Raw genomic sequence first — 27,924 nt, forward strand, 5'->3', positions numbered from 1 at the left:
TCCTGGCTGAGGTGGCTGCTCCTTGGCAAACCAGGGATTTTCTGGAATTCGGGAGGGAAAATCGGGAGTAACAAAGCAGCAGGGAGGCCTTAAAAAGAAAGGGAAAGGGGGAAAAACAGAAGCGCCAGCAGCACTCTGAGCGCCCCAGGCCGGGCTGGGTGAGGTTTGGAGGCGCCCCTGCAGGGCAGGGGGTGGCGCTGGGTGAGATTTTCCAACCCAAACCCATCCCACGAGCTGCTCCCAGGGATGCAGGTGAGCCGAGGCAGCTCCCGGCCGGGGATCAGCGCTGCTCGGAGGGTAATTAGCGGGCTGTGCGGAGGCAGGAGATTGCCGGGCTGCTCCTCGGCCCAGCCGGGATTTTCCCCCTCTCAGGTAACACTCCAACCCAAGGAAGGAAACCCAAGGAGCCCGGAGCTCCCTTTGTGCTCTGTCACCTCGGGGTCGGTTCAAACGCTCTCCTGGCGGTCATTTCCCCAGCCCCTCTCCCTTTTCATGTCCCACATCCCTCGCTGAATAACCCCTCGGGCTCTGTAATTTCGGGATCAACCGCGGCGCTGACAATGGAGAGCGAATTACAGGCGGAGAGGAGCCCGCAGCCCCGGCTTTATTCTGCTGCGTGTGTGCATCCCTAATCCAAATTAACGCCCACATCAACTTTCTCCCGGGCTGCTCGGGCTGGGCTTGGCACAAAAGGCGCACTGGGAGCACCCCGGGGCTGGGGAGCTGTGGAAAACACCGGGGAAAGGGGGGAATGGGGGAAGCAGGAAAAGGAGCTGGGGTTTCTAAAATCAGGGTTTGTCTCCGGCTCCCAGCAGGATGGAGCTGCTGGGCGCTTCCACTGGGAATTATTTCGGGATCAGGGATGCCCAGGTGCTGTTTTACCCCTAGAGAATCACCCTGCGGGGTCCAGGTGAGCAGCTCTCCCAGCCTTCAGCCGGCAGAGCCCGAGGAGGAGGTGACAGCTCCGCCACAGAGGTTCAATGACTCGTTTTTCACGTGCTGGCCGCCTGGCGTACTCGCCTTGAACTTCCCGGAGCCCTGCATTATTTTCCCTGAAGGACACCCGAGGTAATTTCATTCACCGCCGGGCGAGTCCGGGGGGCTGCCCGTGAAAGAATAAACGCAATAAAGGCGGAGGCTTCGCGCTGAGTACGCAGCCAGTCCCTCCCCAGCCTCAGGGAATTGAAGGGCTTGAAATAAATTCCGCCACTCCCCTAAGCACCAAAAAAAAAAAAAAAAAAAAAAAAAAAAAAAAAAAAAAGAAGTGAAGCAAGTGCATTACCGCTGGTGGCAGGTGTCAAGTGACTCGGCGGTTTAACATTTTCATTACGAGAGTAAACAGCCAAGCCAGCCAAGGTTTTTCCCCTCCCTACAAACTGCGTTCGGGTTCTTGGGAATGGCGCGGGAAGCTGGGCTCGTTCCCAGGGTGACAAGCGTGCAGATGGATTTGTCACAGCTCCGGTTCCCTGTGCCCTCCCCAGCGCCTGCCAAAGCTTTGGGAAGCGCCTGGGGAGCATTCCCGGCTTTTGGGGCTGCAAAAAGCGGAGATCCTGCGGGATTTTTTCAGAGAGGGAAGTGCCGGGGGGTGGCTCAAAGTGTCCCTTGGATTTTTGTCCCGATGATGCTCCCAAGTGACCCCAAAGCGCTGTCACCGTGGAACGGCGGCCGCAGGAGCTGCCCGGGGTGGCTCCCGGAGCTGTCACCGGTGAGGGAGCGCTGGAAAAGTCGGGATGAATGAGGCGGGGCTGGCACAAAGCGGCCGCTCCTTTGTGCCTGGCTGGCTCGGGGAGCTGCCGGCATCCGCCGAGGGCTGAAGTGGCTCTTGGGCTGTTTAAAGGTTGAGTGCTGCTGCTCCGAGCCACGGGTTCGGTTAAATAAACACGGCGGCTGCGGGAGAAGCGGGAGGTGAGGCGGAGAGCCGGAGCGGAATTTGGTGAATGGGCTGGGGCTCCGTCCTGCTCCCTGCCAGCGCATGGAAAACCTCCCATCTCATGGGAAGCGTTTGTGCTGGAGGCAGAGAGAGGAGAATCCCAAAATCCCCCTGGGGAAAAAATTCCAGCCCGAAATATGGGATGGTGTGGAAGCAGAGCTGTTTCTCTGCCCCGAGGATGCCCCGGGTGCAGAGAATTCCGCGCTGGAATTCTCCAGGGCAGGGACAGTGCAGGGAATGGCTGAGGGATCCTGGTCTGGCTCTTTCAGTGCCATTAATCCCCAGGCCGAGGAAGTGCGGGCAGAGATCTCGGCACAAAGGCAAAACAGAGTTTTGGTCCCAAACAGCAGCAGCGCAGAGCGAAGGATTTTTCCACGGAATTTTGTTTTTTTTTTTTTTCCCTCAATCCAAAGCTCACGGAACGCAGCGAGGATGGGTGGGACAAGGAGGGGAGTGAAGGGAAGGAAACGGGGAGCAGGAAAATGTCCTGAAGAGGGGGCTGGCACAGCTTGTCTGTCACAGAGGGACCGAGACCGCTCCGGCTGCGAGCGGGGCCGCGCATGTCGCGATCTGCGCTGACACCGTGTGGCCGCTCCCCGCATCTCGCCCCGGCGCCCGGCGAGAGGGATTTCGGTCCCAAACAGCGCCGGGATGTCCCCAAGGCCACCTCCCGCAGCAGCGAGGTGTCACCCAGCGGGCCACGAGGTGCGCCTTGCCCTCTGTCGTGACAGCTGCGCGCCTGCAGCCCGCAAAATGGGATTTGGTGCTTCCAAATCGGCTGCGTTTCGTCCTTCCCAATTGTCTGCATTTGGGAATTTTAAGTGCTTCCAAATCATCTGGATTTGGTCCTTCCCATTTATCTGGATTTGGTGCTTCCAAATTATCTGGATTAGGTCCTTCCCAGTTATCTGGATTTGGTCCTTCCCAGTTATCTGGACCCTGTGCTTCCCAATTATCTGGATTTGGTCCTTCCCACTTATCTGGATTTGGTGCTTCCCAATTATCTGGATTTGGTGCTTCCAAATTATCTGGATTTGGTCTTTCCCAATTAGCTGGATTTGGTCCTTCCCAATTATCTGGATTTGGTGCTTCCCAATTATCTGGATTTGGTCTTTCCCAATTAACTGGATTTGGTCCTTCCCAATTATCTGGATTTGGTCCTTCCCAGTTATCTGGACCCTGTGCTTCCCAATTATCTGGATTTGGTCCTTCCCAGTTATCTGGATTTGGTCCTTCCCAATTATCTGGATTTGGGCACTTTCAGTGTTTCCAAACGGGCTGGATTCAGGCTTTTTAAAACTCAGTGTTTTTAAACCTCAGTGTTTTTTTAAACCGTGGTTTTAAATTCAACTTGGTTTAAAGTTAAGCAGCTCAAACTAGATGTGGGAAGGGATTTTTTTCCTGCGGGGTTGGTGAGGGGCTGGCACAGGGAAGCTGGAAGTGGCTGCAGCCTTGGGAGGTGTCCCCAAAGTTTTGGGGTGCGGGTGGAAACAGGCGGGAGCAAAATGAGATTATTCCTGATTTCCGCAGCACAAAACCAGGGACAGGATTTCTGCGGGGGGCAGAATTTTAGGATGGGTGTCCCCCCCCGCCCGGGACAGGCACGGAGCAGAGCCAGAGGAAGATGCGGAGCCCCAACAATGGACAATGGAGCCGTCGCAGGGACAACAAACAACTTTTCTGCCCCCGGGGGGTTTGTCCTGCCGGAGTCACGGGGTGAGCGCGGGGCATGAATGGGAGCGAGCCGGGACAAAAGCAGCACAATCAAAAAAAAAAAAAAGAATGTAAGGGAGAGAGACAGGCTCCTTTTCCAGGGAATTCGGGGCTCCAGGGGGATGTGACAGGGGTTGGGAAGATGAAATCTGTGCCCAGCGCTGCGCCCTGGGGATTGGGAGTGTCCCGCTGGGTCTGGATCCCTTGGGATGGAGCAAATCCTGCGGAGAAAAGGCTGAGAGGGCAGAAAGTCGGGGATGAAAGAGCTGCAGGATGTTCCCTCCCTGTGTTCTGCCTCCAGCCCAGCTGGGATTCGGTAGCGGGAGCTGTAACGAGGTGACAGAAAAGACAAACCCCGCTGGGAACAGGAAAAACGAGGAGAAGATTCCTTCCTCCCGAATTCCAGGCCTGGCAGCACAGCAGGGCTGAGAGGTGCTGGGGCTCCTGCAACGAGCTGTGAGATTTGGAGAGCCCACAGGAAAATTAAAGGATTTTTTTTTTTTTTTTTTTCCCCTCTCCCTGCAGTTTGGCAAGTTAAAAATAGAAATAATGCCGGAGGAGTAAATACAAACACCCAGTCAGCCAAACCAAAATTGAGGCAGGGCAGCTCTGAGAGGGAAAATGTGCTGCTGGCTCTGCTTCCTGTGGGATTGGGATTTCTGGGGGGATTCCAGCCCAGTTTGGGGTGTTGCAGGCCTGGGTTTGATCCCACAAATAAATGAGCCCCCAAAAATCAACAGGGAGCAGCAATTCCAGCCGGGATTTTGGGGTGCAGGGCAATTAGTGCCCACCTTCTCCAGGTGCAGCCACCCATCCAAATTTATCTCCCCCGTGGATATTTGAAGCTTTTCCCGATCCCTATCGCGCCCTCCCCTCGCTTCCCCCATGAATAATGAATTCTGCTGCAGCTTCCCATAAATCATCCCCCGTTCCCGGTGCCAGGGCTGCTGTGAGCGCAGACATCATTGCATTTCAGAGCCTGGAAAATCCAGATTTTTTTCCTTTTTCCCGAGGGAAAAGTGGCTCAGATCGCATCCTTTGGCTTCCTTTGGTTTTGGGGTTGGACAATTGGGGCAGGTTGGAGCTGGGAAAGGGTTGGAATGTGCCCAAGCCGCTCTTTTTTATTCCTCGTGGATCCATCCTGGGAGCAGCCACACACCCACCCACACCCCCATTTCCTTTCCAGGATGGATTTTCCAAGGAAAACCCACAACATTCCCTTTCCAATCCATCCTTTGGTTCCTCCAGAGCGCTTTTCCCGCTTCCCTCCTTCACCTTTTATCAGAAATCAGGAAACTTTCAATTTTTTTATTTTTCCTTTATTTTTATTTATTTATTTATTTTTAATCCACGGGCTTTTATTGCGGCTGTGAAGTGTTCTCGAGGCTCCCATTGTCCCTTATCTCGGGATTGTATCTGGCTGCAATTCACCCTCTCTCATATGAGCCCCTTTCATCACGCGCTGACAGCGCTCGGATACATCCTGATTCGGAATTACAATCATTAGGCAATTTTTCCAACCAGCCCCTTCAATCTGATTTTATAAACTGCTTCTCCTCATGATCTCCGGGCTGCTGTAAATTCATCCATCTGCCGAGATCCTCCCGATAGCAGGGATGGAAAAAAAAAAAAACCCTGGGTTTGCACATCCGGAGGCTCCTTAGGCTGGAATTCGCCTTAGGCTCGGATTCCCAGCGTTCGGCTGTCGCCTCTGGGGTGAATTTTTGGATTTTGTACCGTTAAAAAGGGAAAAAAAAAGAGTGAGAAGGAGGAAATGTGTTCTCACGTGCCATGGATGCGTTCCCAAGGTTTTTTTGGGAATGGGTGTCCCCTTCCACCTCCCAGCCAGGTAAGGGAGGTGCCCACCTGTGCCGTGCAGAATTCCCTGTAGGGATGGCGTTTCCTATTAAAAATCTTGGGGTTTTTATCTTTATAAGGATGGAAAATCCCATCTGCAGGGTTCTTGTCCCCTCAGGAGCTTGGGAGAGGCAGCCGAGCTGCTGGGATGGGGCTGGACAACGCCCGTGCGCTGCTCCAGGAATTCCCTGCTCCTGGAATTTGTGAGGCCACGGCGCCCAGGATCCAGCGGGATTTCAGCCCCCACCACCCATTTTTGGGTCAGAACACGTCATTAATCCCAAATCTGGTTGTCACCGCTGGGCTTGTGGTGACAAACCACCCAGGGGTCATCCTTTCACCTTTTTTTTTTTTTTTTTTAAAACCAGCCCAAATTTGCTCAGAATTGGGCAGGGTAGGGAGGATTTCCCGCCCACCCAGGTTGTTCCTGCACGGATCCCATCCTCCCACCGAGGTGAGAGGAGATTTTGGATCCCCACGCTGTTCTCGATCCCGTTTTTACTCCGAGAAGCAGGATTGGGATTAAACAAGGAGAGTGCTGCGTCCATCCCCTCCTTCTCCAGGAGCTCCCCCCGCTCTTCCAGGCCCCATGGAAGGGAGGGAGCGCTGGAAAAAGCGAATTTTCCTCTCCTTTTCCCAAAAAAACGAGCTGAGGCGATGCTGCCTCAGCAGCCCAGCAGAGGGAGGAGGGATGCAGGGAAGGTTTGATGTCTCATTTAGCTCGGCAGTGACAGGAACCAATAAAACCTTGTTGATCCAAAGCTTAGCCCACCGAGCCGCTAATCCCGGGGCAGATGGCAAACAGATAACGGGGGACACGCCGATTTCCCCCGGTTTATTCGGGAAGAGGGAGGCAGATAAAGCAGGGAAGGGTAAATATCCCGAGCTGCTTCCAGCATGGGAGGAAATCCCGCTCCTCGGGAAGGGCTGGAACGGGATTTCCCTGCGCAGGGAGGACGGAGATGGACAGGAGAGGATGGAGATCGCCAGGAGAGGATGGAGATCGCCAGGAGAGGATGGAGATCGCCATGGGAGGATGGAGATCGCCAGGAGAGGATGGAGATCGCCATGGGAGGATGGAGATCGCCATGGGAGGATGGAAATCGCCAGGGGAGGATGGAGATCGCCAGGAGAGGATGGAGATTGCCATGGGAGGATGGAGATGGACAGGAGAGGATGGAGATGGACAGGAGAGGATGGAGATTGCCATGGGAGGATGGAGATCGCCAGGGGAGGATGGAGATTGCCATGGGAGGATGGAGATGGACAGGAGAGGATGGAGATGGACAGGAGAGGATGGAGATCGCCAGGAGAGGATGGAGATCGCCAGGAGAGGATGGAGATTGCCATGGGAGGATGGAGATTGCCATGGGAGGATGGAGATCGCCAGAGGAGGATGGAGATCGCCAGGAGAGGATGGAGATAGCCAGGAGAGGATGGAGATCGCCAGGAGAGGATGGAGATAGCCAGGAGAGGATGGAGATCGCCAGGAGAGGATGGAGATTGCCATGGGAGGATGGAGATCGCCAGAGGAGGATGGAGATCGCCAGGGGAGGATGGAGATCGCCAGAGGAGCACCCGCATCCCAACCTCCGTGCTCTGGGAAGCTCCAATCCCTCCTCCCGGTTTTATTTTGTTTTTTTTTTTTCTCCACCAGCTGCTGTCTTGGAAGATGCTGAGCAGGGAGAGAGAACATGGGAATATGGGGATTTGGGAATTTGGGATCTAGGAGAGTCACATCCCTCAAGGCACAGCAGGATGAGGCTGGTCCTGAGAGCATGGGGATTTGGGAATTTGGGGATTTAGGAGTTTGGGAGTTTAGGAGTTTGGGAATTTGGGACATGGGAGAGTCACAGGATCCAGGCAGGAAGAGTCCCTGCCTCGGGGTTTGGAGGGACCAGATGGAAAAGGGGCACAAAAAGTGTCCTGAGGGCTGGGGAAAGAATGGATGGGAAGGGATGGATGGGAAGGGATGGATGGGGAAGGGAGGAAGGGAATGGATGGACTGGGAAGGGATGGATGGGAAGGGATGGATGGGAAGGGATGGATGGGAAGGGATGGATGGAAGGGATGGATGGGAAGGATGGATGGGAAGGGATGGATGGAAGGGATGGATGGGAAGGGATGGATGGGAAGGGATGGATGGGGAAGGGATGGATGGGAAGGGATGGATGGGAGGGGATGGATGGGAAGGGATGGATGGGAAGGGATGGACGGGAGGGGGAAGGGATGGATGGGAAGGGATGGGAAGGGATGGATGGGAAGGGATGGATGGGAAGGGATGGATGGGAAGGGATGGATGGGAGGGGATGGATGGGAAGGGATGGATGGGAAGGGATGGATGGGAAGGGATGGATGGGAAGGGATGGGAAGGGATGGATGGGAAGGGATGGATGGGAAGGGATGGATGGGATAGGATGGATGGGAAGGGATGGATGGGTCAGGAATCACTGGATAGGGAATGGCTGGGGAGGCAATCCCTGGATGAGGAATTCTCAGTAAGGAATTTCTGCTCCCCTCGTGGACAATTCTGCCAGCTCTCCTAACCAGAACTTTTCCTGCCGGGATGAATTATCCTCGGTCCCCGCAGTTCCGGGAAGCGCCACTAGAGGGAGGCAGAGGGCAGGCAGCACAATCCCGGTTTATTTCTTTTCTTTTCCCGGTTTTTCCCCATTTTTTCCCTCTCCAGGAATTTCCCAGTCCGGGATTCTGACACCTGACCTGCCCGGAGCTGTGCTTGGACCCACATCCTGCTTCCCATTGGAGCCATCCGGAATCTTCTTCCCAAAAAATCCCCTCCAGCCATGAGATCATTTTCTGCTTCAAAACTATTTCTAAGGGAAAATAGACTTTCCCATTTTATTCCAAAAATGGAACGATGGATGGATGGATGGATGGATGGATGGATGGATGGATGGATGGATGGATGGATGGATGATGGATGGATGGATGGATGATGGATGATGGATGGATGGATGGATGGATGGATGGATGGATGATGGATGATGGATGGATGGATGGATGATGGATGGATGATGGATGGATGGATGGATGGATGGATGGATGGATGGATGGATGGATGGATGGATGATGGATGGATGGATGATGGATGGATGATGGATGGATGATGGATGGATGGATGGATGATGGATGGATGGATGGATGGATGATGGATGGATGATGGATGGATGATGGATGGATGATGGATGGATGGATGGATGGATGGATGGATGGATGGATGGATGGATGGATGGATGATGGATGGATGGATGGATGGATGGATGGATGGATGGATGATGGATGATGGATGGATGGATGGATGATGGATGGATGATGGATGGATGGATGGATGGATGGATGATGGATGGATGATGGATGGATGGATGATGGATGGATGATGGATGGATGGATGGATGGATGATGGATGATGGATGATGGATGGATGATGGATGGATGATGGATGATGGATGGATGATGGATGATGGATGGATGATGGATGGATGATGGATGGATGGATGGATGAAGAGATCCATGAATGGATGGATGGATGGATGCAGAGGTGACTGATGGACGGGTGTCACTCTCACTCCCTGGGAATTGTGCAGGAGCCCATCCTGCTCCGTGGGGACATTTGATGGCCCCCAGACAACCCAAACCAGTTTTTGAGCAAAATCAACCCTTTTCCATTTAACTGGCCTCTTTGCTATTCCCAGGGTGAGGAATTTTCCTGGGGAGAGCAGATCTGTGCAGATCACTGGCTCTGCACCTCCTCTCCTTGCAGCTGCTCAGGGCTGGGCAGGAGGAGGTGCAGGAGGAGATTTCCCTGCTGGGACACAGGAATTGTGTCTGCTGCCCACACCTGGATCAGGTAACCCGGCACAAACTCACCTTTCAGGCTTTATTTGGGCTCCTCTTTCCTCCATTTGTCAATGAAAATCTCCTTTCCATTCATTTTTACCTTTTCCTTCCCGTTTTCTGTCAATTTTTTTTTTTTTTTTGAAAGAAGAAAGGGCCCTCCCCATGGAGGAACATCCCCTCTCCCCACAGCCCCTTCCTGGGCATGTCTTGTCCTGTCTAAACACGCCACAAAACCCCCTGAAACCCCCAAATCCTGCAGGAACTGTGGTGTTGGAGCATTCCCAGGGATTCTCTGGCTGCAGTCCCGCCGTGCTGCACGCAGCCAGCCCCTAATTGCATTGTTTCCTCTGATCCACCAGGAAATTATTTATGGGCACCACCAGCTTCCAGAGCTTTTCAGCTTTATGGGAGTTTTCCATGGGCTCGTTTGTAGGTTTGGGTTATTTTTACTCCCCAGTTAATGGGGTTGTTTTCCCTCCCTTGCAGAGGGGGGTTGAGTCTTTCTCCCAGTGGGATGGGATGGGATGGGATGGGATGGGATGGGATGGGATGGGATGGGATGGGATGGGCTGGGATGGGATGGGATGGGATAATGGGATGGGATGGGATGGGATGGGATGGGATGGGATGGGATGGGATGGGATGGGATGGGATGGGATGGGATGGGATGGGATGGGATGGGATAATGCAGAACCAGATCCTGCTTGTCCTTTGCTCTCCCAGCTCCCAACCCTAAACATCCATCCCATCATTTTTGGGAATATCTGCTGGAGGAGCTCCATTCCCTCCGGCTCCTTTCTCCCCACAGTGCTTCCACTTTGGGAAATGCGCTCCAAGACTTGGAATTCCTCCGGGATAAAGCAGCTTCTCCATCAGGACAGCTCTGCTCCCTTGCAGGATCCTCCTGCCCCCCAAACCCTTTTCCATGCCGGGAATACCCCCGGGAGGAGGGAATGCAGCCTCATCCCGCTCTGGAAGTTGTTTTCCACGCTCCCAGCGGGTGGATTTAGACACACACACGATTTTTTTTTTTTTTGGGGAAGGGAGCAGCCTGTGTGGCAGGAACGAACCATCTGAGGTTGCTTTAAACACCCCTTGGAGCAGGGCCAGGAGCCCAGGCAATGAAACGCTGGGAGCTTGTTTTAATTTAGTGGTGTTGAAGTGTTCGGCTGCAATTAAGCAGCCGAAAATTAAACAGAACCAGTCATTAGGGCTGGTGGGACAAGCCCAGCAAGACCAGAGGGATATAAATTATTTCAAATCATTTATGCCAGAGCTGGGCTCGGGGTGGGGATGGGCTCTCCTCAGCTGTTATCTCTCTTTAAACCTGAGGAATTTCATCCCGAGGAAATGCAGGCGCTGGATCCTGGAGCAGGTAAGGGGAGGGAAAAGAAATTCAGATTTTTTTCTGTGCTCTCCCAGTCCCTCCATCGCAGAGATGCTGGGCTGGGCTTTTCCATGGGGTTTATCCAGATAATGGATAAATTAAATGGATGAACATTATCTGGCTGGGCTTTTCCATGGGGTTTATCCAGATAATTCTGGGATATCAGCACCCTGCAGGATTCTGTTCGAGCCCAAAGCCGTGGAAAACCAGAAATGCTGATTTAAACCCTTTCAGCAGAAGCAGGATTTCAGCCTGGCATTAAAATCAAGTTTTAAGGGAATTCCTGTTGATGTGAGTGGGAAGAGCCTCCCTGGGCTTCAGCAGGATTTTCCCGGCCTCAAATGGAGTCCAGATCTCCCAAAATAAATCCCCCAAAATAAATCTGGAGCCCCGGGAAAGCTCCTTCCCGGCTCCTTCATCTGCCAGCATCATGTGTGTTAAATCGTGCTGACATCTCCCAGAATTCCAGGGAATAAATGGGAACCAGTGCCCGGAGCTGGGATGAGTGGCAGGAGCATTTTTTGTGCTCCTATTCCCTTCTTTCCAGGACAAGATGTCAAATTTAATTCCCATTTTATCCCAATTTCCGCCCAGGAGAGCAGCACAATTCACCTGATCCAAAACCATTTCAGCCTTTCCCAAATGGAATGAAACCTTCCCAGTTTTTTGGGACCAAAAAAAACACCAAAAAAACCAAGTCTGAAACCCCCAAATCTTTCTCAGCTCAAAATATTTTTGCTCACCTGCAAAAACAACAACAACAAAAAAAAAAAACATCCCTGAAAAATCCCGTTTTGCTCCAAATATTTTTTTTTTTTTTTTTTTTTTTTTTTACTGCTGGAGAAATGAGTGACAACAATTTATAAATTAATGACAACAATTTTTTTTTTTTTTTTAATTTCCTGGTTTATTTGGCTGGTCTCCTGCGGATCCAGGGAGGCAGAGCAGGGAGGAAAAATTATTTTTTTTTTTATCCCACTCACCTTTAATTTGTGCAAGGAGGAGCTGCCAGGCGGGAATGGGAATCAGAGGGAATTTTGGGGATGAAGGAATGGGCTGGAGAGGACAAGGCAGCTCCTCACAGCTTTAAATCCCATTTTTTATCCCACACGGGGAGAAGCAAACCGAATTCAGTGTTTATACATTAAATATTATCACATTCAGTTGCTTAAAATTTGCCTCCACCGGCGGAAAACCAGTGGGGAATTCAGATTTTTCTTTCCTTTTTTTCTTCCCCAGCACGTCCAGAACCATCTTTGGGAAAATATTCCCAAATAATAATAATTCCATGAATATTCCCTGAGCTCTGCGGTGCTGGGGGAGGCTTTCCCAACATCGAGGGTTCCACAATTCCCGGGGATTTGGGAAAAACTCGGCACCTCGCGATTTTCCAGCGCGAATTTCCAGCAGAGAAATGCGGATTTTCCCAAAAATCCAATTCCCGGCTCTCCAAACCCTTTCCAGAGGGAGCTGCTCCCGCCTCCCAGATGTGCCGAGCGGGATTTGTAGGGAAAAACTTTCCATCCCATTTCCCCTTTTTGGGATTTTTCACTCGTTGTTTTTAAATACAGACCCCTGGGAGGGAAAGGTGACGATAAAAATAAAATTCCAAAATCACCGAGACGGATCCCAGGCAGAAAAGGAGGAGAAAAAATCCCGATAAAGAGAAAAATCGGGATTTTATGCGATTTATCGGGGATTTCCCTGCTGCCACTTTTCCCACAGGGAATTTTTGGATTTTTCACGTGGAGAATCTCTGAGGGATTTTTTTTTTTTTTTAGGGAATAACAACAACAAAAAAAAATTAAATGGGAAAAACTCCCGGAGGGTTTGGTGTGGTTTTAATCGGGGTGGGTTTGAAGGGATTGCAAGGAGGAAAATTGCTTTTGACAAAAAATGATTTTTAATTATTGAACCTGTGGCCTGGAGAAGGATTTTATTTTGCTGAGCTCTCGAAAGAGATGGAAAAGGAGCTCCATAAACTCCTGAATCGGCAATGAATTATAATAATAATTAAAAAATAATTTGGCACAGCATGGCAGAATTAGATAACGACACAACTGTAAAATACATTATTGTCACTATATAACAATTTAACAGCATTATCTATCACAGCACAACGTTAATTAGATTATTTTGTAATAAATAATGGAGAATAAATATCGGTGAAACATCCACCTTTAACCATTCTAATTTTCAGCTGCTGCAGCAGAGGAATATCCTCGACACTCCAACACCCTTTGATATTTCCATCCGGTATTCCAGATATTTCTATTTTAAAATTAAATTAAAAAATGAAATAAAATAAAATAAAAAGCTTCCAGAGCTCCCTGCTCCGCTGGATTTGGGGTCCGGAGGGGCTCCCGGAGCCCCGCAGGGAACAAATAAATCGGGATTTTCCTTCCACATCTCACCTGAGCTACCTCCCTCTCCTTTTCCTTCTTTCCCTCTCTTTCTTTTCCCTTCTCTGCTTTCCTTTCTTTCCCCTTCGCTATTTTCTTTGCCCTAATTTCAAAACTTCTTTTCTCGCCGCTTCTATTTTCTTTTGCTTTTCTTTTCCCCCTCTTCTCTTTCCTTCACCACCTCCCTCTCCTCTCATTTCTTTTCCTCCCCGGGCTCCCGTTTAATCCATCCTCTCCCTATTCCCAGGATTGCTGGAGCTGTCCCCCCCTCCTTTAAAACCCCCCTAAAATCTGCTTTTTTTTGTTTTTTTAATCCCCACCCATCCAGAAAAAAACACTCACGATCTCTCCTCCAGCGGGGCCGAAATTCCGGGACAACCCCACGGGCTGGATTTTTCTGGGGGGGATTTGGGGGTGGATTTTGGGACCGTCCCGCGTGGGAATCCCCCCTCCCCACCCCACGGAGGGGGGGTCTGTCCCCTCCCGGGGCGGTCCGCGGCCCTTTAGGAGCGGGCTGGAGCCAATGGGCGGCGTCGTGACGGTCGCGACTGACGCGATCCCCGCGTCAAATTGATGGCGAGCGGCCCCCGGCCCGCGCCCCCCGCTCTCTATGCGGCGCCCGGGCCATGGGTGAGTGCGGGTTTGGGGGTTCCCGGCTTTTCGGGGGGCTCCGGGACCGTCCCCGCTCCTCTCTCCGCGCTCTCCGCTCTCGCTCCTTCTCCCTCTCGCTTTTTGTCCCGCTCCCCTCGTCCTTCCCGGCTTTTCTTTCGCTCTCCTTCTCTCCCTCTTCCTCTCTGACCGGCGGTTCTGCCGCGCTCTGTTTCTGCCTCCGTTTTGCTTTTACTTTTTCTTTTTCCCCTTCCTTTTTTCCTTTCCCTTTCCTCCTCCTTTCTTTCTTTCCTTTATTCCTTTTTACCTCTTTCCTCTTCTTCCCTTCCTTTGCTTTTCTTCTCTTTTCCACTTCATTTCCCTTTCTCTCCTTCTTTTTTTTCTTCCCTTTTTCCTTCCTTCCTTCCCCCCTTTCATTTTCTTCTCCTCCTTTGCTTATCTTCTCTCTTTCTGTCCCTTTTTTCTCTTCCTCTTTTTCCTTTCCCCCGCCTTGTTTTTCCTTCCTTTTTTCTCTTTTCTTTCTTCCTTTCCCCCTCTTTCCTCTTCTTCCCTTCCTTTGTTTTTCTTCTCTTTTCTGCTCCCTTTTCCCCCTTCCTGTCTTCCTTTTCTTCCCCCTTCTTTTTTTCCTTCCCATTTCCCCTCCCTCTTTTTTTACTTTTCCTTTTCCCTTCTCTTTTCCCCCTTTTTTCCTTCCTTTTTCCCCTTCCCCCCCCTTTTTTCCTTTCCCTTTTCCCTTCCATTTTTCCCTTTTACTTTCCCCCCTTCTTTTTTTTTCTTCCCTTTTTCCTTCTTTTTTTCCCCACTTTTTTTTTTTCTTTTCCCCCTTCTTTTTTTTCTTTTCCTTTCCCCCTTCTTTTTTTTCTTTCTTTTTTTCTTCCCTTATTCCTTCCTTTTTTCCCCCTTCTTTTTTTTCCCTTTTCTATTCCCCCTTGTTTTTTCTCCCCTTTTGCATTCTTTTTTCCTTTTCATTTTCCGCCCTTTTTGCCCCTTTTTCCTTCCTTTTTTCCCTTCTTTTTTTTCCTTTGTCGCCTTCTTTTTTTCTTCCCTTTTTTCCTCCTTCTTTTTTCTTTTTCCTTTCCCCCTTCTTTTCTCTTTCACCCTTTTCCCCTTCGTTTTTTTCCCTTTTCTTTCCCTGCTTCTTTTATTTTCCTTCCTCTATTCCTTCTTTTTTTCCCCTTTTCTTTTTCCTTCTCCTTTTCCCCCTTCTTTTCTCCTTTTCCTCTTCCCCCTTCTTTTTTCTTTCCCTTTCCCCCCTTCTTTTTTCTTTTCCCCTTTTCCCCCTCCTCCTTTTTCCTTTCCCTTCCCCCTTCTTTTTTTTTCTTCGCTTTTTCCCCCTTCATTTTCCTTTTCTTTTCCCCCCTTCTTTTTTCTTCCCTTTTCCCTTCTTTTTTCCTTTTCCTTCCCCCCTTCTTTTTTCTTGCCTATTTTCCTTCCTTTACCCCCTTCTGTTTCCTTTTCCTTTCTCCCTTCTTTTTCCCTTTTCCTTTTCCCCCTTCTTTTTTCCCTTTTCCTTTCCCCCTTCTTTTTCCTTTTCCCCTTCCCCCTTCTTTTTTTTTCCCTTTTCCCTTCTTTTTTTTTCCTTTTCCTTTCCCCCTTCTTTTTTCTTCCCTTTTTTCCTCCTTCTTTTTTCCTTTTCCTTTCCCCCTTCTTTTTTCTTTTCCTTTTTCCCCTCCTCCTTTTTCCTTTCCCTTCCCTCTTCTTTTTTTCTTCGCTTTTTCCCCCCCTTCTTTTCTCCTTTTCCTTTCCCCCTTCTTTTCTCCTTTTCCTTTCCCCCTTCTTTTTCCTTTTCCCTTTCCCCTTCTTTTCTCCTTTTCCTTTCCCCCTTCTTTTCTCCTTTTCCTTTCCCCCTTCTTTTCTCCTTTTCCTTTCCCCCTTCTTTTCTCCTTTTCCTTTCCCCCTCCTTTTTCCTTTTTTCCTTTCCCCCTTCTTTTTCCTTTTCCTTTTCCCCCTTCTTTTCTCCTTTTCCTTTTCCCCCTTCTTTTTCTTTTTCCTTTCCCCCTTCTTTTCTCCTTTTCCTTCCCCCCTTCTTTTTCTTTTTCCCCTTTCCCCCTTCTTTTTTTTTCCTTTTCCTCCTTCTTTTCTCCCCTATTCGCTTTCTCCCACCCCATTTCTCTCCCCTTTTCCCTCTCCCCCTCCCCACCCGCACCCCGGCTGCCCTTATCCCGCTTTTCCCCGCTATTTTCAGAGCACACCTACGGCGAGGTGAACCAGCTGGGCGGCGTCTTCGTGAACGGCCGCCCGCTGCCCAACGCCGTCCGCCTGCGCATCGTGGAGCTGGCGCAGCTCGGCATCCGCCCGTGCGACATCAGCCGCCAGCTCCGCGTGTCGCACGGCTGCGTCAGCAAGATCCTGGCCCGCTACCACGAGACGGGCTCCATCCTGCCGGGCGCCATCGGCGGCAGCAAGCCGCGGGTCACCACGCCCGCCGTGGTCCGCCGCATCCGCGACTACAAGCAGGGCGACCCCGGCATCTTCGCCTGGGAGATCCGCGACCGCCTGCTGGCCGACGGCGTGTGCGACAAGTTCAACGTGCCCTCGGTCAGCTCCATCAGCCGCATCCTGCGCAACAAGATCGGCCCGCTGGCCCCCGCGGGCCCGCCGCCCGCCGCGCTGCCCTGCGCGCACATCTATCAGTACCCGTACCCCGGGCCCGCCGCGCCCCCGCCCAAGGCGGCCCCGCACCCCGCGGGACCCCTCGGGGCTCCCCCGGTGCCGCTGCCCCGCTCCTGGCCCTCGGCGCACTCGGTCACCAACATCCTGGGCATCCGCGGCTTCGTGGAGCAGGCGGGTGGGTGTTCCCCCCGTCCCTCCTTCCCGCTCCGTTCTTCTTCTAAACCCTTTTTTTTTTTTTTAATTGTGCTCCCTTTTTATTTTTTTTTCGTTCTGTTGTGTCTCTTTCTCTATTTTTTAAATTTTTTATTATTATTATTATTTCTTTTGTTCGCTCCGTGCCTCCCGGCTCGTCTGGGGGATTTTTTTTCGGCTTTTTATTCGCTTCGTGCCTCTCCGCTCGTTTCGTGCCTTTTTGCGCCTTTCCTTCTTTTTTTTATTGGTTTCAGCTTCTTGGTTTATTCTTTCTTTTTTTTTTTTTTTTTCCCTGTTTATCCCAATCTTTTTGTTTGTTTCCTATATTTCCCTTTTTTTCTTTCTTTTTCTTTTTTTGTTTCCCCTATTTCCCTATTCCCCCCCCCCCCTTTTTTTTTTTTTTTTCTCTCCACCAGCCCGTCGGGGCCAGATGCGGCCCCGGCTCAGCCACATCTTGAACTTTTTATGAAAAATGTGGAAAATATTTTCCTAGGGATGATAGATTGCCGACCGCAAATTCGGAGCCCTGAATTTCGCTCCGTAAAGGCGGATTTTTTTAAAAAAATTAAATATATATATGTGAAAAGAGTGGGGAGAGGGGGAAAAGGGGAAAAATGAGAGGAAAAATCAGCAGGGAAAAGGGAAAAGAAGGGATCTGAGCTCCTGGATTCTCCCGAGGAATTTGGGAATTTTGGAGCTCCGGGAGCAGCTCCAGGGGGCTCGGGTCCTTTCATCCTTCCAAAAATCCCGAGTAAATCAACCGCACGCGTTCCCCCCCCCCCGCGCAATCATTTATCCTGAAAATTCCGATGTCACTTCTCCAAATCCCCTCGGTCAGGAGAGAAATTGGAGCCCCTCAATTATCGGGGATTTGGGATTGGGAGGTTTGGGGGGGCCCCACGGCCTCTCCCCGCCGTGCGATCCCAAATTTCTGCACGCCGGAGGGAGGGCGGATTCCTGCGGCCCAAATCCACAGCCAGGCGTCGGGAAAATCGGGAATTCCGCCCGTTCCACCCCAAAAGCCGCTCGGCTGACGCTTTGTCCCCCAGGGGCTCTGGCTGGCGCCGAGGGGGCCCCGTACCCCCCAAAAATGGAGGAGTGGCCCGGCGTGAACAGGAGCGGCTTCCCCGGGCCCGGCCAGGCGGGCAGCGGGATGGACAGGGAGGTGATGGACGGCGACATCAAATACCCGCAGGTGAGGGACAGGAGGGACAGGAGGGACAGGAGGGGACACGGGGGGACAGGGAGGTGATGGACGGCGACATCAAATACCCGCAGGTGAGGGACAGGAGGGGACATCAAATACCCGCAGGTGAGGGACAGGAGGGGACAGGAGGGGACAGGAGGGGACAGGAGGGGACAGGGAGGTGATGGACGGCGACATCAAATACCCGCAGGTGAGGGACAGGAGGGGACAGGGAGGGACAGGAGGTGCCCCAGGGGGACAGGGAGGTGATGGACGGCGACATCAAATACCCGCAGGTGAGGGACAGGAGGGGACAGGAGGGGACACGGGGGGACACGGGGGGACAGGAGGGGACATCAAATACCCGCAGGTGAGGGACAGGGGGGGACAGGAGGGGACAGGAGGGGACAGGAGGGGACACGGGGGGACAGGAGGGGACAGGAGGGGACAGGAGGGGACAGGGAGGTGATGGACGGCGACATCAAATACCCGCAGGTGAGGGACAGGAGGGGACAGGAGGGGACACGGGGGGACACGGGGGGACAGGAGGGGACATCAAATACCCGCAGGTGAGGGACAGGAGGGGACAGGAGGGGACAGGAGGGGACAGGAGGGGACAGAGGGGGACAAGGAGGACAGGAGACGACAGGAGGGGACAGGGTAGGACAGGATGGAACACGGGGAGAACAGGCGGGGACAGGGGAGGATAGGAAGGGACAGGGGGGAACAGAGGGGACAGGAGGGGACACGAGGGGACATCAAATACCCGCAGGTGAGGGGACAGGAGGGGACAGGAGGGGACACGGGGGGACAGGAGGCGACACGAGGGGACAGGAAGGGACAGGAGGGGACACGAAGGGACAGGAGGGGACAGGAGACGACAGGAGGGGACAGGGGAGGACAGGATGGAACACGGGGAGAACAGGCGGGGACAGGGGAGGATAGGAGGGGACAGGGGGGAACAGAGGGGACAGGAGGGGACACGAGGGGACAGAAAGTGACAGGGGAGGACACGAGGGGACAGGAGGGGACAGGAGGGGACAGGAGGGGACACGAGGGGACACGAGGGGACACGAAGGGACAGGAGGGGACAGGAGGGGACAGGAGGGTGGCTGGAATGGGGCAGGGGACACCAGGGAGGTGGGAACGGAGGCCGGGGAGCTCCGAGCGGGACCCCCCGCGCCGCGCGGGCCATTCTGATCTCCCGTCCCTGTCCCTGTCCCTGTCCCTGTCCCTGTCCCTGTCCCTGTCCCTGTCCCTGTCCCTGTCCCTGTCCCCCTTGTCGCTGTCGCTGTCGCTGTCGCTGTCGCTGTCGCCGCCGCTGTCGCAGCCCGGGCTCTCCTCCGTGGGCTCCTTCCTGCCGCCCTGCGCGTACCCCCCGTCCCCGCCCGGGCTCTACGGCGGCTCCGCCGGATCCTACATCGCGCCGGGCCCGCCCTGGCAGCCCCCGGGACAGCACGGAACCGGCACCAGCACCGGCACCGGCACCGGGCAGCGCGGCACGGGCGGCAGGCAGCGCGGCGGGGAAGGTGAGCGGGACAGGGGGACGGGGGACAGAGGGACAGAGGGACAGAGGGACAGAGGGACAGAGGGACAAAGGGACAGAGGGGACAGAGGGGACAGGTAAGGGAGGGACCCACGGGGCCGGGAATGATGCGATCCTGGGAATGTTCATCCCTGGGAATGTTCATCCTGGGGATGTTCATCCCTGGGAATGTTCATCTCACTGGGAATGTTCATCCTTGGGAATGTTCATCCTGGGGATGTTCATCCTGGGAATGTTCATCCTGGGAATGTTCATCCCACTGGGAATGTTCATCCTTGGGAATGTTCATCCTGGGAATGTTCATCCTGGGAATGTTCATCCCACTGGGAATGTTCATCCTGGGGATGTTCATCCTGGGAATGTTCATCCTGGGAATGTTCATCCTGGGAATGTTCATCCCACTGGGAATGTTCATCCTGGGAATGTTCATCCTGGGAATGTTCATCCCTGGGAATGTTCATCTCACTGGGAATGTTCATCCTGGGAATGTTCATCCCTGGGAATGTTCATCCCACTGGGAATGTTCATCCTTGGGAATGTTCATCCCACTGGGAATGTTCATCCCGGTGGGAATGTTCATCCTGGGAATGTTCATCCCACTGGGAATGTTCATCCTGGGAATGTTCATCCTGGGAATGTTCATCCCACTGGGAATGTTCATCCCTGGGAATGTTCATCCCACTGGGAATGTTCATCCTTGGGAATGTTCATCCTTGGGAATGTTCATCCCACTGGGAATGTTGATCCCTGGGAATGTTCATCCTGGGAATGTTCATCCTGGGGATGTTCATCCCTGGGAATGTTCATCTCACTGGGAATGTTCATCCTTGGGAATGTTCATCCCTGGGAATGTTCATCTCACTGGGAATGTTCATCCTTGGGAATGTTCATCCCTGGGAATGTTCATCCTGGGAATGTTCATCCTGGGAATGTTCATCTCTGGGAATGTTCATCCCACTGGGAATGTTCATCCCACTGGGAATGTTCATCCTGGGAATGTTCATCCTGGGAATGTTCATCTCTGGGAATGTTCATCCCGGGAATGTTCATCCCACTGGGAATGTTCATCCTTGGGAATGTTCATCTCTGGGAATGTTCATCCCACTGGGAATGTTCATCCCACTGGGAATGTTCATCCCTGGGAATGTTCATCCTGGGAATGTTCATCCCACTGGGAATGTTCATCCTTGGGAATGTTCATCCCGGGAATGTTCATCCCACTGGGAATGTTCATCCTGGGAATGTTCGTCCTGGGAATGTTCATCCCACTGGGAATGTTCATCCTTGGGAATGTTCATCCCGGGAATGTTCATCCCACTGGGAATGTTCATCCTGGGAATGTTCGTCCTGGGAATGTTCATCCCACTGGGAATGTTCATCCTTGGGAATGTTCATCCTGGGAATGTTCATCCTGGGAATGTTCATCCTTGGGAATGTTCATCCCACTGGGAATGTTCATCCCACTGGGAATGTTCATCCCTGGGAATGTTCATCCTGGGAATGTTCATCCTGGGAATGTTCATCCCTGGGAATGTTCATCCCACTGGGAATGTTCATCTCTGGGAATGTTCATCCCTGGGAATGTTCATCCCACTGGGAATGTTCATCCTGGGAATGTTCATCCCTGGGAATGTTCATCCCACTGGGAATGTTCATCCTTGGGAATGTTCATCCTTGGGAATGTTCATCCCACTGGGAATGTTGATCCCTGGGAATGTTCATCCCTGGGAATGTTCATCCCACTGGGAATGTTGATCCCTGGGAATGTTCATCCTGGGAATGTTCATCCCCTGGGAATGTTCATCCTGGGAATGTTCATCCTGGGAATGTTCATCCCTGGGAATGTTCATCTCACTGGGAATGTTCATCCTGGGAATGTTCATCCGGGGAATGTTCATCCCACTGGGAATGTTCATCCTTGGGAATGTTCATCCCACTGGGAATGTTCATCCTGGGAATGTTCATCCTGGGAATGTTCATCCTGGGGATGTTCATCCTGGGAATGTTCATCCTGGGAATGTTCATCTCTGGGAATGTTCATCCTTGGGAATGTTCATCCTTGGGAATGTTCAAACTGGGAATGTTCATCCCACTGGGAATGTTCATCCTGGGAATGTTCATCCTGGGAATGTTCATCCCACTGGGAATGTTCATCCCTGGGAATGTTCATCCTGGGAATGTTCATCCTGGGAATGTTCATCCCACTGGGAATGTTCATCCCACTGGGAATGTTCATCCTGGGAATGTTCATCCTGGGAATGTTCATCCCACTGGGAATGTTCATCCTGGGAATGTTCATCCTGGGAATGTTCATCCCACTGGGAATGTTCATCCCACTGGGAATGTTGATCCCTGGGAATGTTCATCCCACTGGGAATGTTCATCCTGGGAATGTTCATCCTGGGAATGTTCATCCCACTGGGAATGTTCATCCTGGGAATGTTCATCCTGGGAATGTTCATCCCACTGGGAATGTTCATCCCTGGGAATGTTCATCCTTGGGAATGTTCATCCCACTGGGAATGTTCATCCTGGGAATGTTCATCCTGGGAATGTTCATCCCACTGGGAATTTTCATCCTGGGAATGTTCATCCCCGGGAATGTTCATCCCACTGGGAATGTTCATCCTGGGAATGTTCATCCCACTGGGAATTTTCATCCTGGGAATGTTCATCCTTGGGAATGTTCATTCTGGGAATGTTCATCCCACTGGGAATGTTCATCCTGGGAATGTTCATCCTTGGGAATGTTCATTCTGGGAATGTTCATCCTGGGAATGTTCATCCTTGGGAATGTTCATCCCACTGGGAATGTTCATCCTGGGAATGTTCATCCTTGGGAATGTTCATCCCACTGGGAATGTTCATCCCTGGGAATGTTCATCCCACTGGGAATGTTCATCCCACTGGGAATGTCCATCCCTGGGAATGTTCATCCCTGGGAATGTTCAAACTGGGAATGTTCATCCCACTGGGAATGTTCATACTTGGAATTCTCATCCCTGGAAATCTGGGAATGCAGCAGGTTCCTTTCCCACCACACCCATTCCAAGAACCGGGATAATTTCTGGAAAAAAAAAAAAAAAATTAAAAAAAACAACTTGTCATTAATCATTAATCATTAATCATTAATCATTAATCATTAATCATTAATCATTAATCATTAATCATTAATCGCCTGTAATTTCTCCCTAATTATGAACTGTCAGCAGCGATTTAACGATTCGTTTCTAATTAACACTTATCACAATCAGCTGCTGTTTTATTGGATTGCTTCCCGGGATTTTTAAGGAATTTTTTCCCGCCGGGAATCCCGCGGGAGCAATTTGAGGCTGATTTTATCTCCCGTTAATTATTCCGCCTCATTAATCCAGCTCGATTGTTTCCCTATTAAAAAAATAGGGAAAAATCCCGATTTTTTTTATCATTTTCCCGCATTATTTCATTTTCTATCATTTTAATTAATTCCCAATTAATTCCCTGTTTATTCCTCCCTTTTTATTTATTTTTTCCTGGGATTTTAATTTTTTTTTATTTCATTTTGTTTATTTTATTTTTAATAATTTTCTCATTTCTAACCTGCTGGCAGTTGTAACTTTAGCCGGGGAGGAGCGACTGAGGGGATAAATAAATAATTTAAAGCGATTATTTAAAGATTAAAAAAAAAAAAAAAAAAGGGAAAAAAAAGGAATTTTAAAAATAAATGGGATTAAATGAGGATATAAAGCCACTTTTGCATATTTAACATATTTTCGAGGTATTTAAAATTATTTTGAGCCTGAATTTTCTTATTTTTCAATTTTTAAGATGTTTCTTCCCCAGACTTTCCTAAACCTTTGCAGGTTTTTGATTTATGGATGAGGTTTTGTCTTGTGTGGTTTTTAAAGATATTTTTATTTTTCTACTTAAAGTTTATTTGAACAATAATTTCCTTCTGGGATGGGTTTTCTGCTTCTGCCACTTACCTGGGACGAGGGAAATTTTGGATTTTCCGACCAACGAGCTGGAGGGGGATGGGTGGGAATTCCCGAGGAGGGGATGGAGCTCAGCAGGAAATTTCATCATCCTGTCCCCGCCACAGTCCCTTCCCAGCACGCTTCCAGTTTTAGGGAATTTTTAGGGATTTTTAAGGGAATTTTTAGGGGATTTTTAGGGATTTTTTAAGTGAATTTTTAGTGATTTTTATTGAATTTTTAGCGGAATTTTTAGTGAATTTAAAGTGTATTTTAGGGGATTTTTAGGTGATTTTTAGGCCATTTATAGTGAATTTAAAGTGAAATTTTAGTGAATTTTTTAAAATTTTTAGTGATTTTTTAGTTAATTTTTAGGGAATTTTTAGTGAATTTTTAGTGGATTTTTAGGGGATTTTTATTGAATTTTACTGATTTTTTAGGGGATTTTTACCGGATTTTTAGTGAATTGTTAGGGATTTTTAGGGATTTTTAAGGTAATTTTTAGAGATTTTTTAGGGGATTTTTATTGAATTTTAGGAATTTTTTAGGGGATTTTTAGGGATTTTTAGTGAATTTTTAGGGGAATTTTAATGATTTTTAGTGTATTTTAGGGGATTTTTAGGGGAATTTTAGGGAAATTTTAGGGGATTTCTTAGAGAATTATTAGGGATTTTTAGGGATTTTTAAGGGATTTTTAGAGAATTATTAGGGATTTTTAGGGATTTTTTAGGGATTTTTAGAGAATTATTAGGGCATTTTTAGGGATTTTTAAGGGATTTTTTAGGGACTTTTTAGAGAATTATTAGGGGATTTTTAGGGATTTTTAAGGTAATTTTTAGGGTGTTTTTAGGGAATTTTTAGGGAATTTTTAGGGAAGTTCTTGGGAATTTTTAGGAATTTTAAGGCCGCGCTCCGTGCGTGCCTGGGACTGGGTTTTTGGGGTGTCCCCGTGCCCGACCGCTCCGTCGCTTTTCCCGCAGGACTGGACCGAAAACCGCCGAGCCCCGCGGGAAAAGCTGCGGAGCATCTGAGCGCCCTCCACGGCTCCTCATCCTGAGCAGCTCCCCGGGAATTTTGGGATCCCGGCATCACCCCGGAGCGGGGACAGGCGACTTCTGCCCCATCAGGACATTCCCGGAAAAGACTCCACCTTCCTTCTTCACTTTTATTTTATTTTATTTTTTATTTTCTCTCCCTCTGCTATTTTTATTTTTTTTTATTCCCGGTTTTCCCACCCCCTTTCCAGCGCCTCTGCCCCGGCATGGAAACGGACCAGGACTTTTTACCGCATAATTTTATAATCGGGAATTAATAAAAAATGACAAGCGTGGGCACCATCCCTTCTCCAGGACTCGCCTGGAATCGCCGCCCCGCACCCCAGGGCTCCTCCTCGGGGTGTCCCGGGATGGGATTTGGCATTCCCGGGGCTCCTCCGCTGGCCGCGATCCCTTCATTGTGTGGGAAGGGGCAGGTCCTGGCAGGAGAAAACACGCCGGGATTTCTGGGAGGGAAGGGGCGAGATGCCGAACACAGCGTGGCAAAACTCCCTTCTGCCTCAAAATCCGGCCGAGATATCCCTGTGGATATGGGATTGGGGTTCTGGAATCAGAATATTTTCATTTATATCCTGCTGGGATTTGGCTCCTCATCCCTCTGTGCCAGGCAGGAATATCCCTGTGGATATGGGATTGGGGTTCTGGAATTAGATCATTTCCATTCTTGTCCTCATCCCTCTGTGCCAGGCAGGAATATCCCTGTGGATATGGGATTGAGGATTCTGGAATCATTTCCATTCTTGTCCTCATCCCTCTGTGCCAGGCAGGAATATCCCTGTGGATATGGGATTGGGGTTCTGGAATTAGATCGTTTCCATTCTTGTCCTCATCCCTCTGTCTCAGGCAGGAATATTACTGTGGATATGGGATTGGGGTTCTGGAATCATTTCCATTCCTATCCTGCTGGGATTTGGCTCCTCATCCCTCTGTGCCAGGCAGGAATATCCCTGTGGATATGGGATTAGGGTTCTGGAATCAGAATATTTCCATTCTGGTCCTCATCCCTCTGTCTCAGGCAGGAATATCCCTGTGGATATGGGATTGGGGTTCTGGAATCAGAATATTTTCATTTATATCCTGCTGGGATTTGGCTCCTCATCCCTTTGTGCCAGGCAGGAATATCCCTGTGGATATGGGATTGGGGTTCTGGAATCATTTCCATTCTTGTCCTCATCCCTCTGTGCCAGGCAGGAATATCCCTGTGGATATGGGATTTGGGTTCTGGAATAATTTCCATTTCTATCCTGCTGGGATTTGGCTCCTCATCCCTCTACCCAGGGAGGAATATCCCTGTGGATATGGGATTGGGGTTCTGGAATCAGAATATTTTCATTTATATCCTGCTGGGATTTGGCTCCTCATCCCTCTGTCTCAGGCAGGAATATCCCTGTGGATATGGGATTGGGGCTCTGGAATCAGAATATTTCCATTCTTGTCCTCATCCCTCTGTGCCAGGCAGGAATATCCCTGTGGATATGGGATTGAGGATTCTGGAATCAGATCATTTCCATTCCCTAAAATCAATAAAATAAAACGGGTTTTTCAGGCGAGGAGAGTTGAGACCCTGCCAGAATCCAGGGAAAATTGGACTTGATGGGAGCAGAGCTTTTGGAATTGATGGGAGCAGAGCGAGGGGGGTGGAAACAATCAGCTCTGACACTCCTGCAGCCGCCGTCCTGTCAAAATCCATCCCATCCCCGGGAAGGAGGATGGAATGAGCTTTTCAACCCCGGAAAAAAAAACGAGGCAGTTTTCCCTTGAGCTGGAATCCCCTCGGAGATCAGGGAACATCCAGGCTCATCACCCTGAGGCTGGAAAAATTCCCAGAGTCAGATGGGTGCAAATCCTTCGGGTTCCGCGGCGCTAAATCCTCCTCGTTGTGCAGGAATTTGGAAAAATCCGTGCCCGGCTCTCCGGAGAAGCTGCAAATCCCACCCCAGCCCTCATTTGCAGGGTTATAAACCTGCCCACAACTCCTTAAGTTGCGCTTGGAAACGGGAATTTGATTCCCAGCTCCCTCAGGCACTTCATAACCTTCCCTCTTAATAGGATTTTTTTTTTTTTTTTTTTCATTTTTGGGGAATCCAGCAGGTTTTTACTTCTGGAAAACTTCACCAAAAGCTTTCTGCTGCTCCCAGCTCGTGACCAGGGAAAATCCCACCTCATTTCCCAGCGAGAGGCTGGAAAAGGGGGTTTTCTCTCCCGGAGCTGCTGGGAGAGGTTTGGGCCGGGAAAATTTCCAGGGAAAGCATCAAGGATCTCTCTGGGATTTGTGGGATCAGCCATTCCCTGGGACTGGATGGCTGCAGGAGTTCTGACAGAACTCTCCATAATTTGTAGAAAACTGGGGATGACAAATTCCCTGAGCCCTAATTATAGTTTCACTCCACCACCAAGCAGCTCCGTGGGTTTGGGGCTTCCAATGGATTTTTGGAGGAATCGGGACAGGGCTGACAAATCATTTTTTTCTTGTTGTCACCGATAGGGAATTTAATCATTCCCATGGGGAAAAACCTCCCTGCTGCCTGCCATCCCTTCTCCCTTGAAAATCCTTTCAATCCCAAAGTTCCGTGGAGTTTTCACTCCCCGTTCTGATCCCAGAAAATGATGTCATGCGGGATTTCTGTGCCAGAGTTTTCCCTTTCTTCCTCGGACTCGTGGCGATGTCAAAGTTCCCCGGCGGAGCAGGTCTGGTTTCAATATTCCATATTGACGTTTTTCCATCTCGGGGCTGCCTGGAGCCTCCCTCGCTCCCAACCTCCGGGATCTGGATGGATTGATGGGCACGCTTGGATTCCTAAACCTTGGGAAGCGGCCCTAAAACATTCCCTGCTCGTTTCCCAGGAGCTGCGATTCCCTCTGCCCCACCCATCCCTTCCCACCTCCCTTTGCCAGCAAGGAGCTCATGAATCCATGAAAAATCCATAAAAAATGAAAAAAAACAAGGTTTAAATTATCCCTGCCCCGTGGGACAGCGAGAAGCACATTTTGCCAAAGATTTCCCTGTGCCCAGGAGGAGACAGGAGCTCCACATTCCTTGGGATAAATTTGGAATAAACCAGGCAGCTTTGGAGAATCCTGGCTGCCCAAACTTTTCCCGCAGGGAATTTGTCTTTTGGATTTGCCAGAGCCGGATTTTTAGGTCGGGAATGGTTGTCAGTGATGCAAATGTGACAGCAGTCGGGTTATGGATGGAAAATCCTGGAAAACCAGAGGTTTGGGAAAGGGAGACACAGAAATAGTGCTGGAAAACTGCTGGGAAGGGAGAATAAAATTCCCTCTGGCTGGTTGGAATCCAATCCATGAGGAATTCCCAGCCTGGATCCCGGGTGAATTCTTCAGCAAGGCTGAAGGAGGAGAAACCACCACAGGAAGGAATTCCCGGCATTTCACCTGCCGGGCTCATCCCAAGGAATTTTGCACCTCCAGGAATTTCCCTGCCCCCTTTTCCTTCATTCCACCTCGGATGAGGCCACCTGGTTCTATCCAGAATGGGAATAAAAATTCCACACCAGACAGAGCTCCCAGAGCCAGAGCTGTCAAACTCCATCATTAAATTCACAAAGATTCCCAAAAAAAAACAACTCCTTTGTTGCAGTGGGGTAGAAAAATCGGGAATTTTA

The 27,924-nt window shown here is 50.5% G+C and overlaps 1 protein-coding gene across 1 annotated transcript; it reads left to right on the forward strand.

The window, feature by feature from the left end:
- Window positions 1–2,490: 2,490 nt before the first annotated feature.
- PAX1 (paired box 1) lies at window positions 2,491–24,303 on the forward strand. The gene is made up of 5 exons (XM_056486985.1): window positions 2,491–2,635; window positions 15,942–16,544; window positions 17,611–17,756; window positions 19,078–19,276; window positions 24,227–24,303. Exons 1-5 carry the CDS (start codon window positions 2,491–2,493, stop codon window positions 24,301–24,303), a joined length of 1,170 nt encoding a protein of 389 aa, XP_056342960.1.
- Window positions 24,304–27,924: the final 3,621 nt, after the last annotated feature.

Source organism: Oenanthe melanoleuca, chromosome 3 (genome assembly GCF_029582105.1).
Source record: "Oenanthe melanoleuca isolate GR-GAL-2019-014 chromosome 3, OMel1.0, whole genome shotgun sequence".
Lineage (NCBI taxonomy): Eukaryota > Metazoa > Chordata > Aves > Passeriformes > Muscicapidae > Oenanthe > Oenanthe melanoleuca.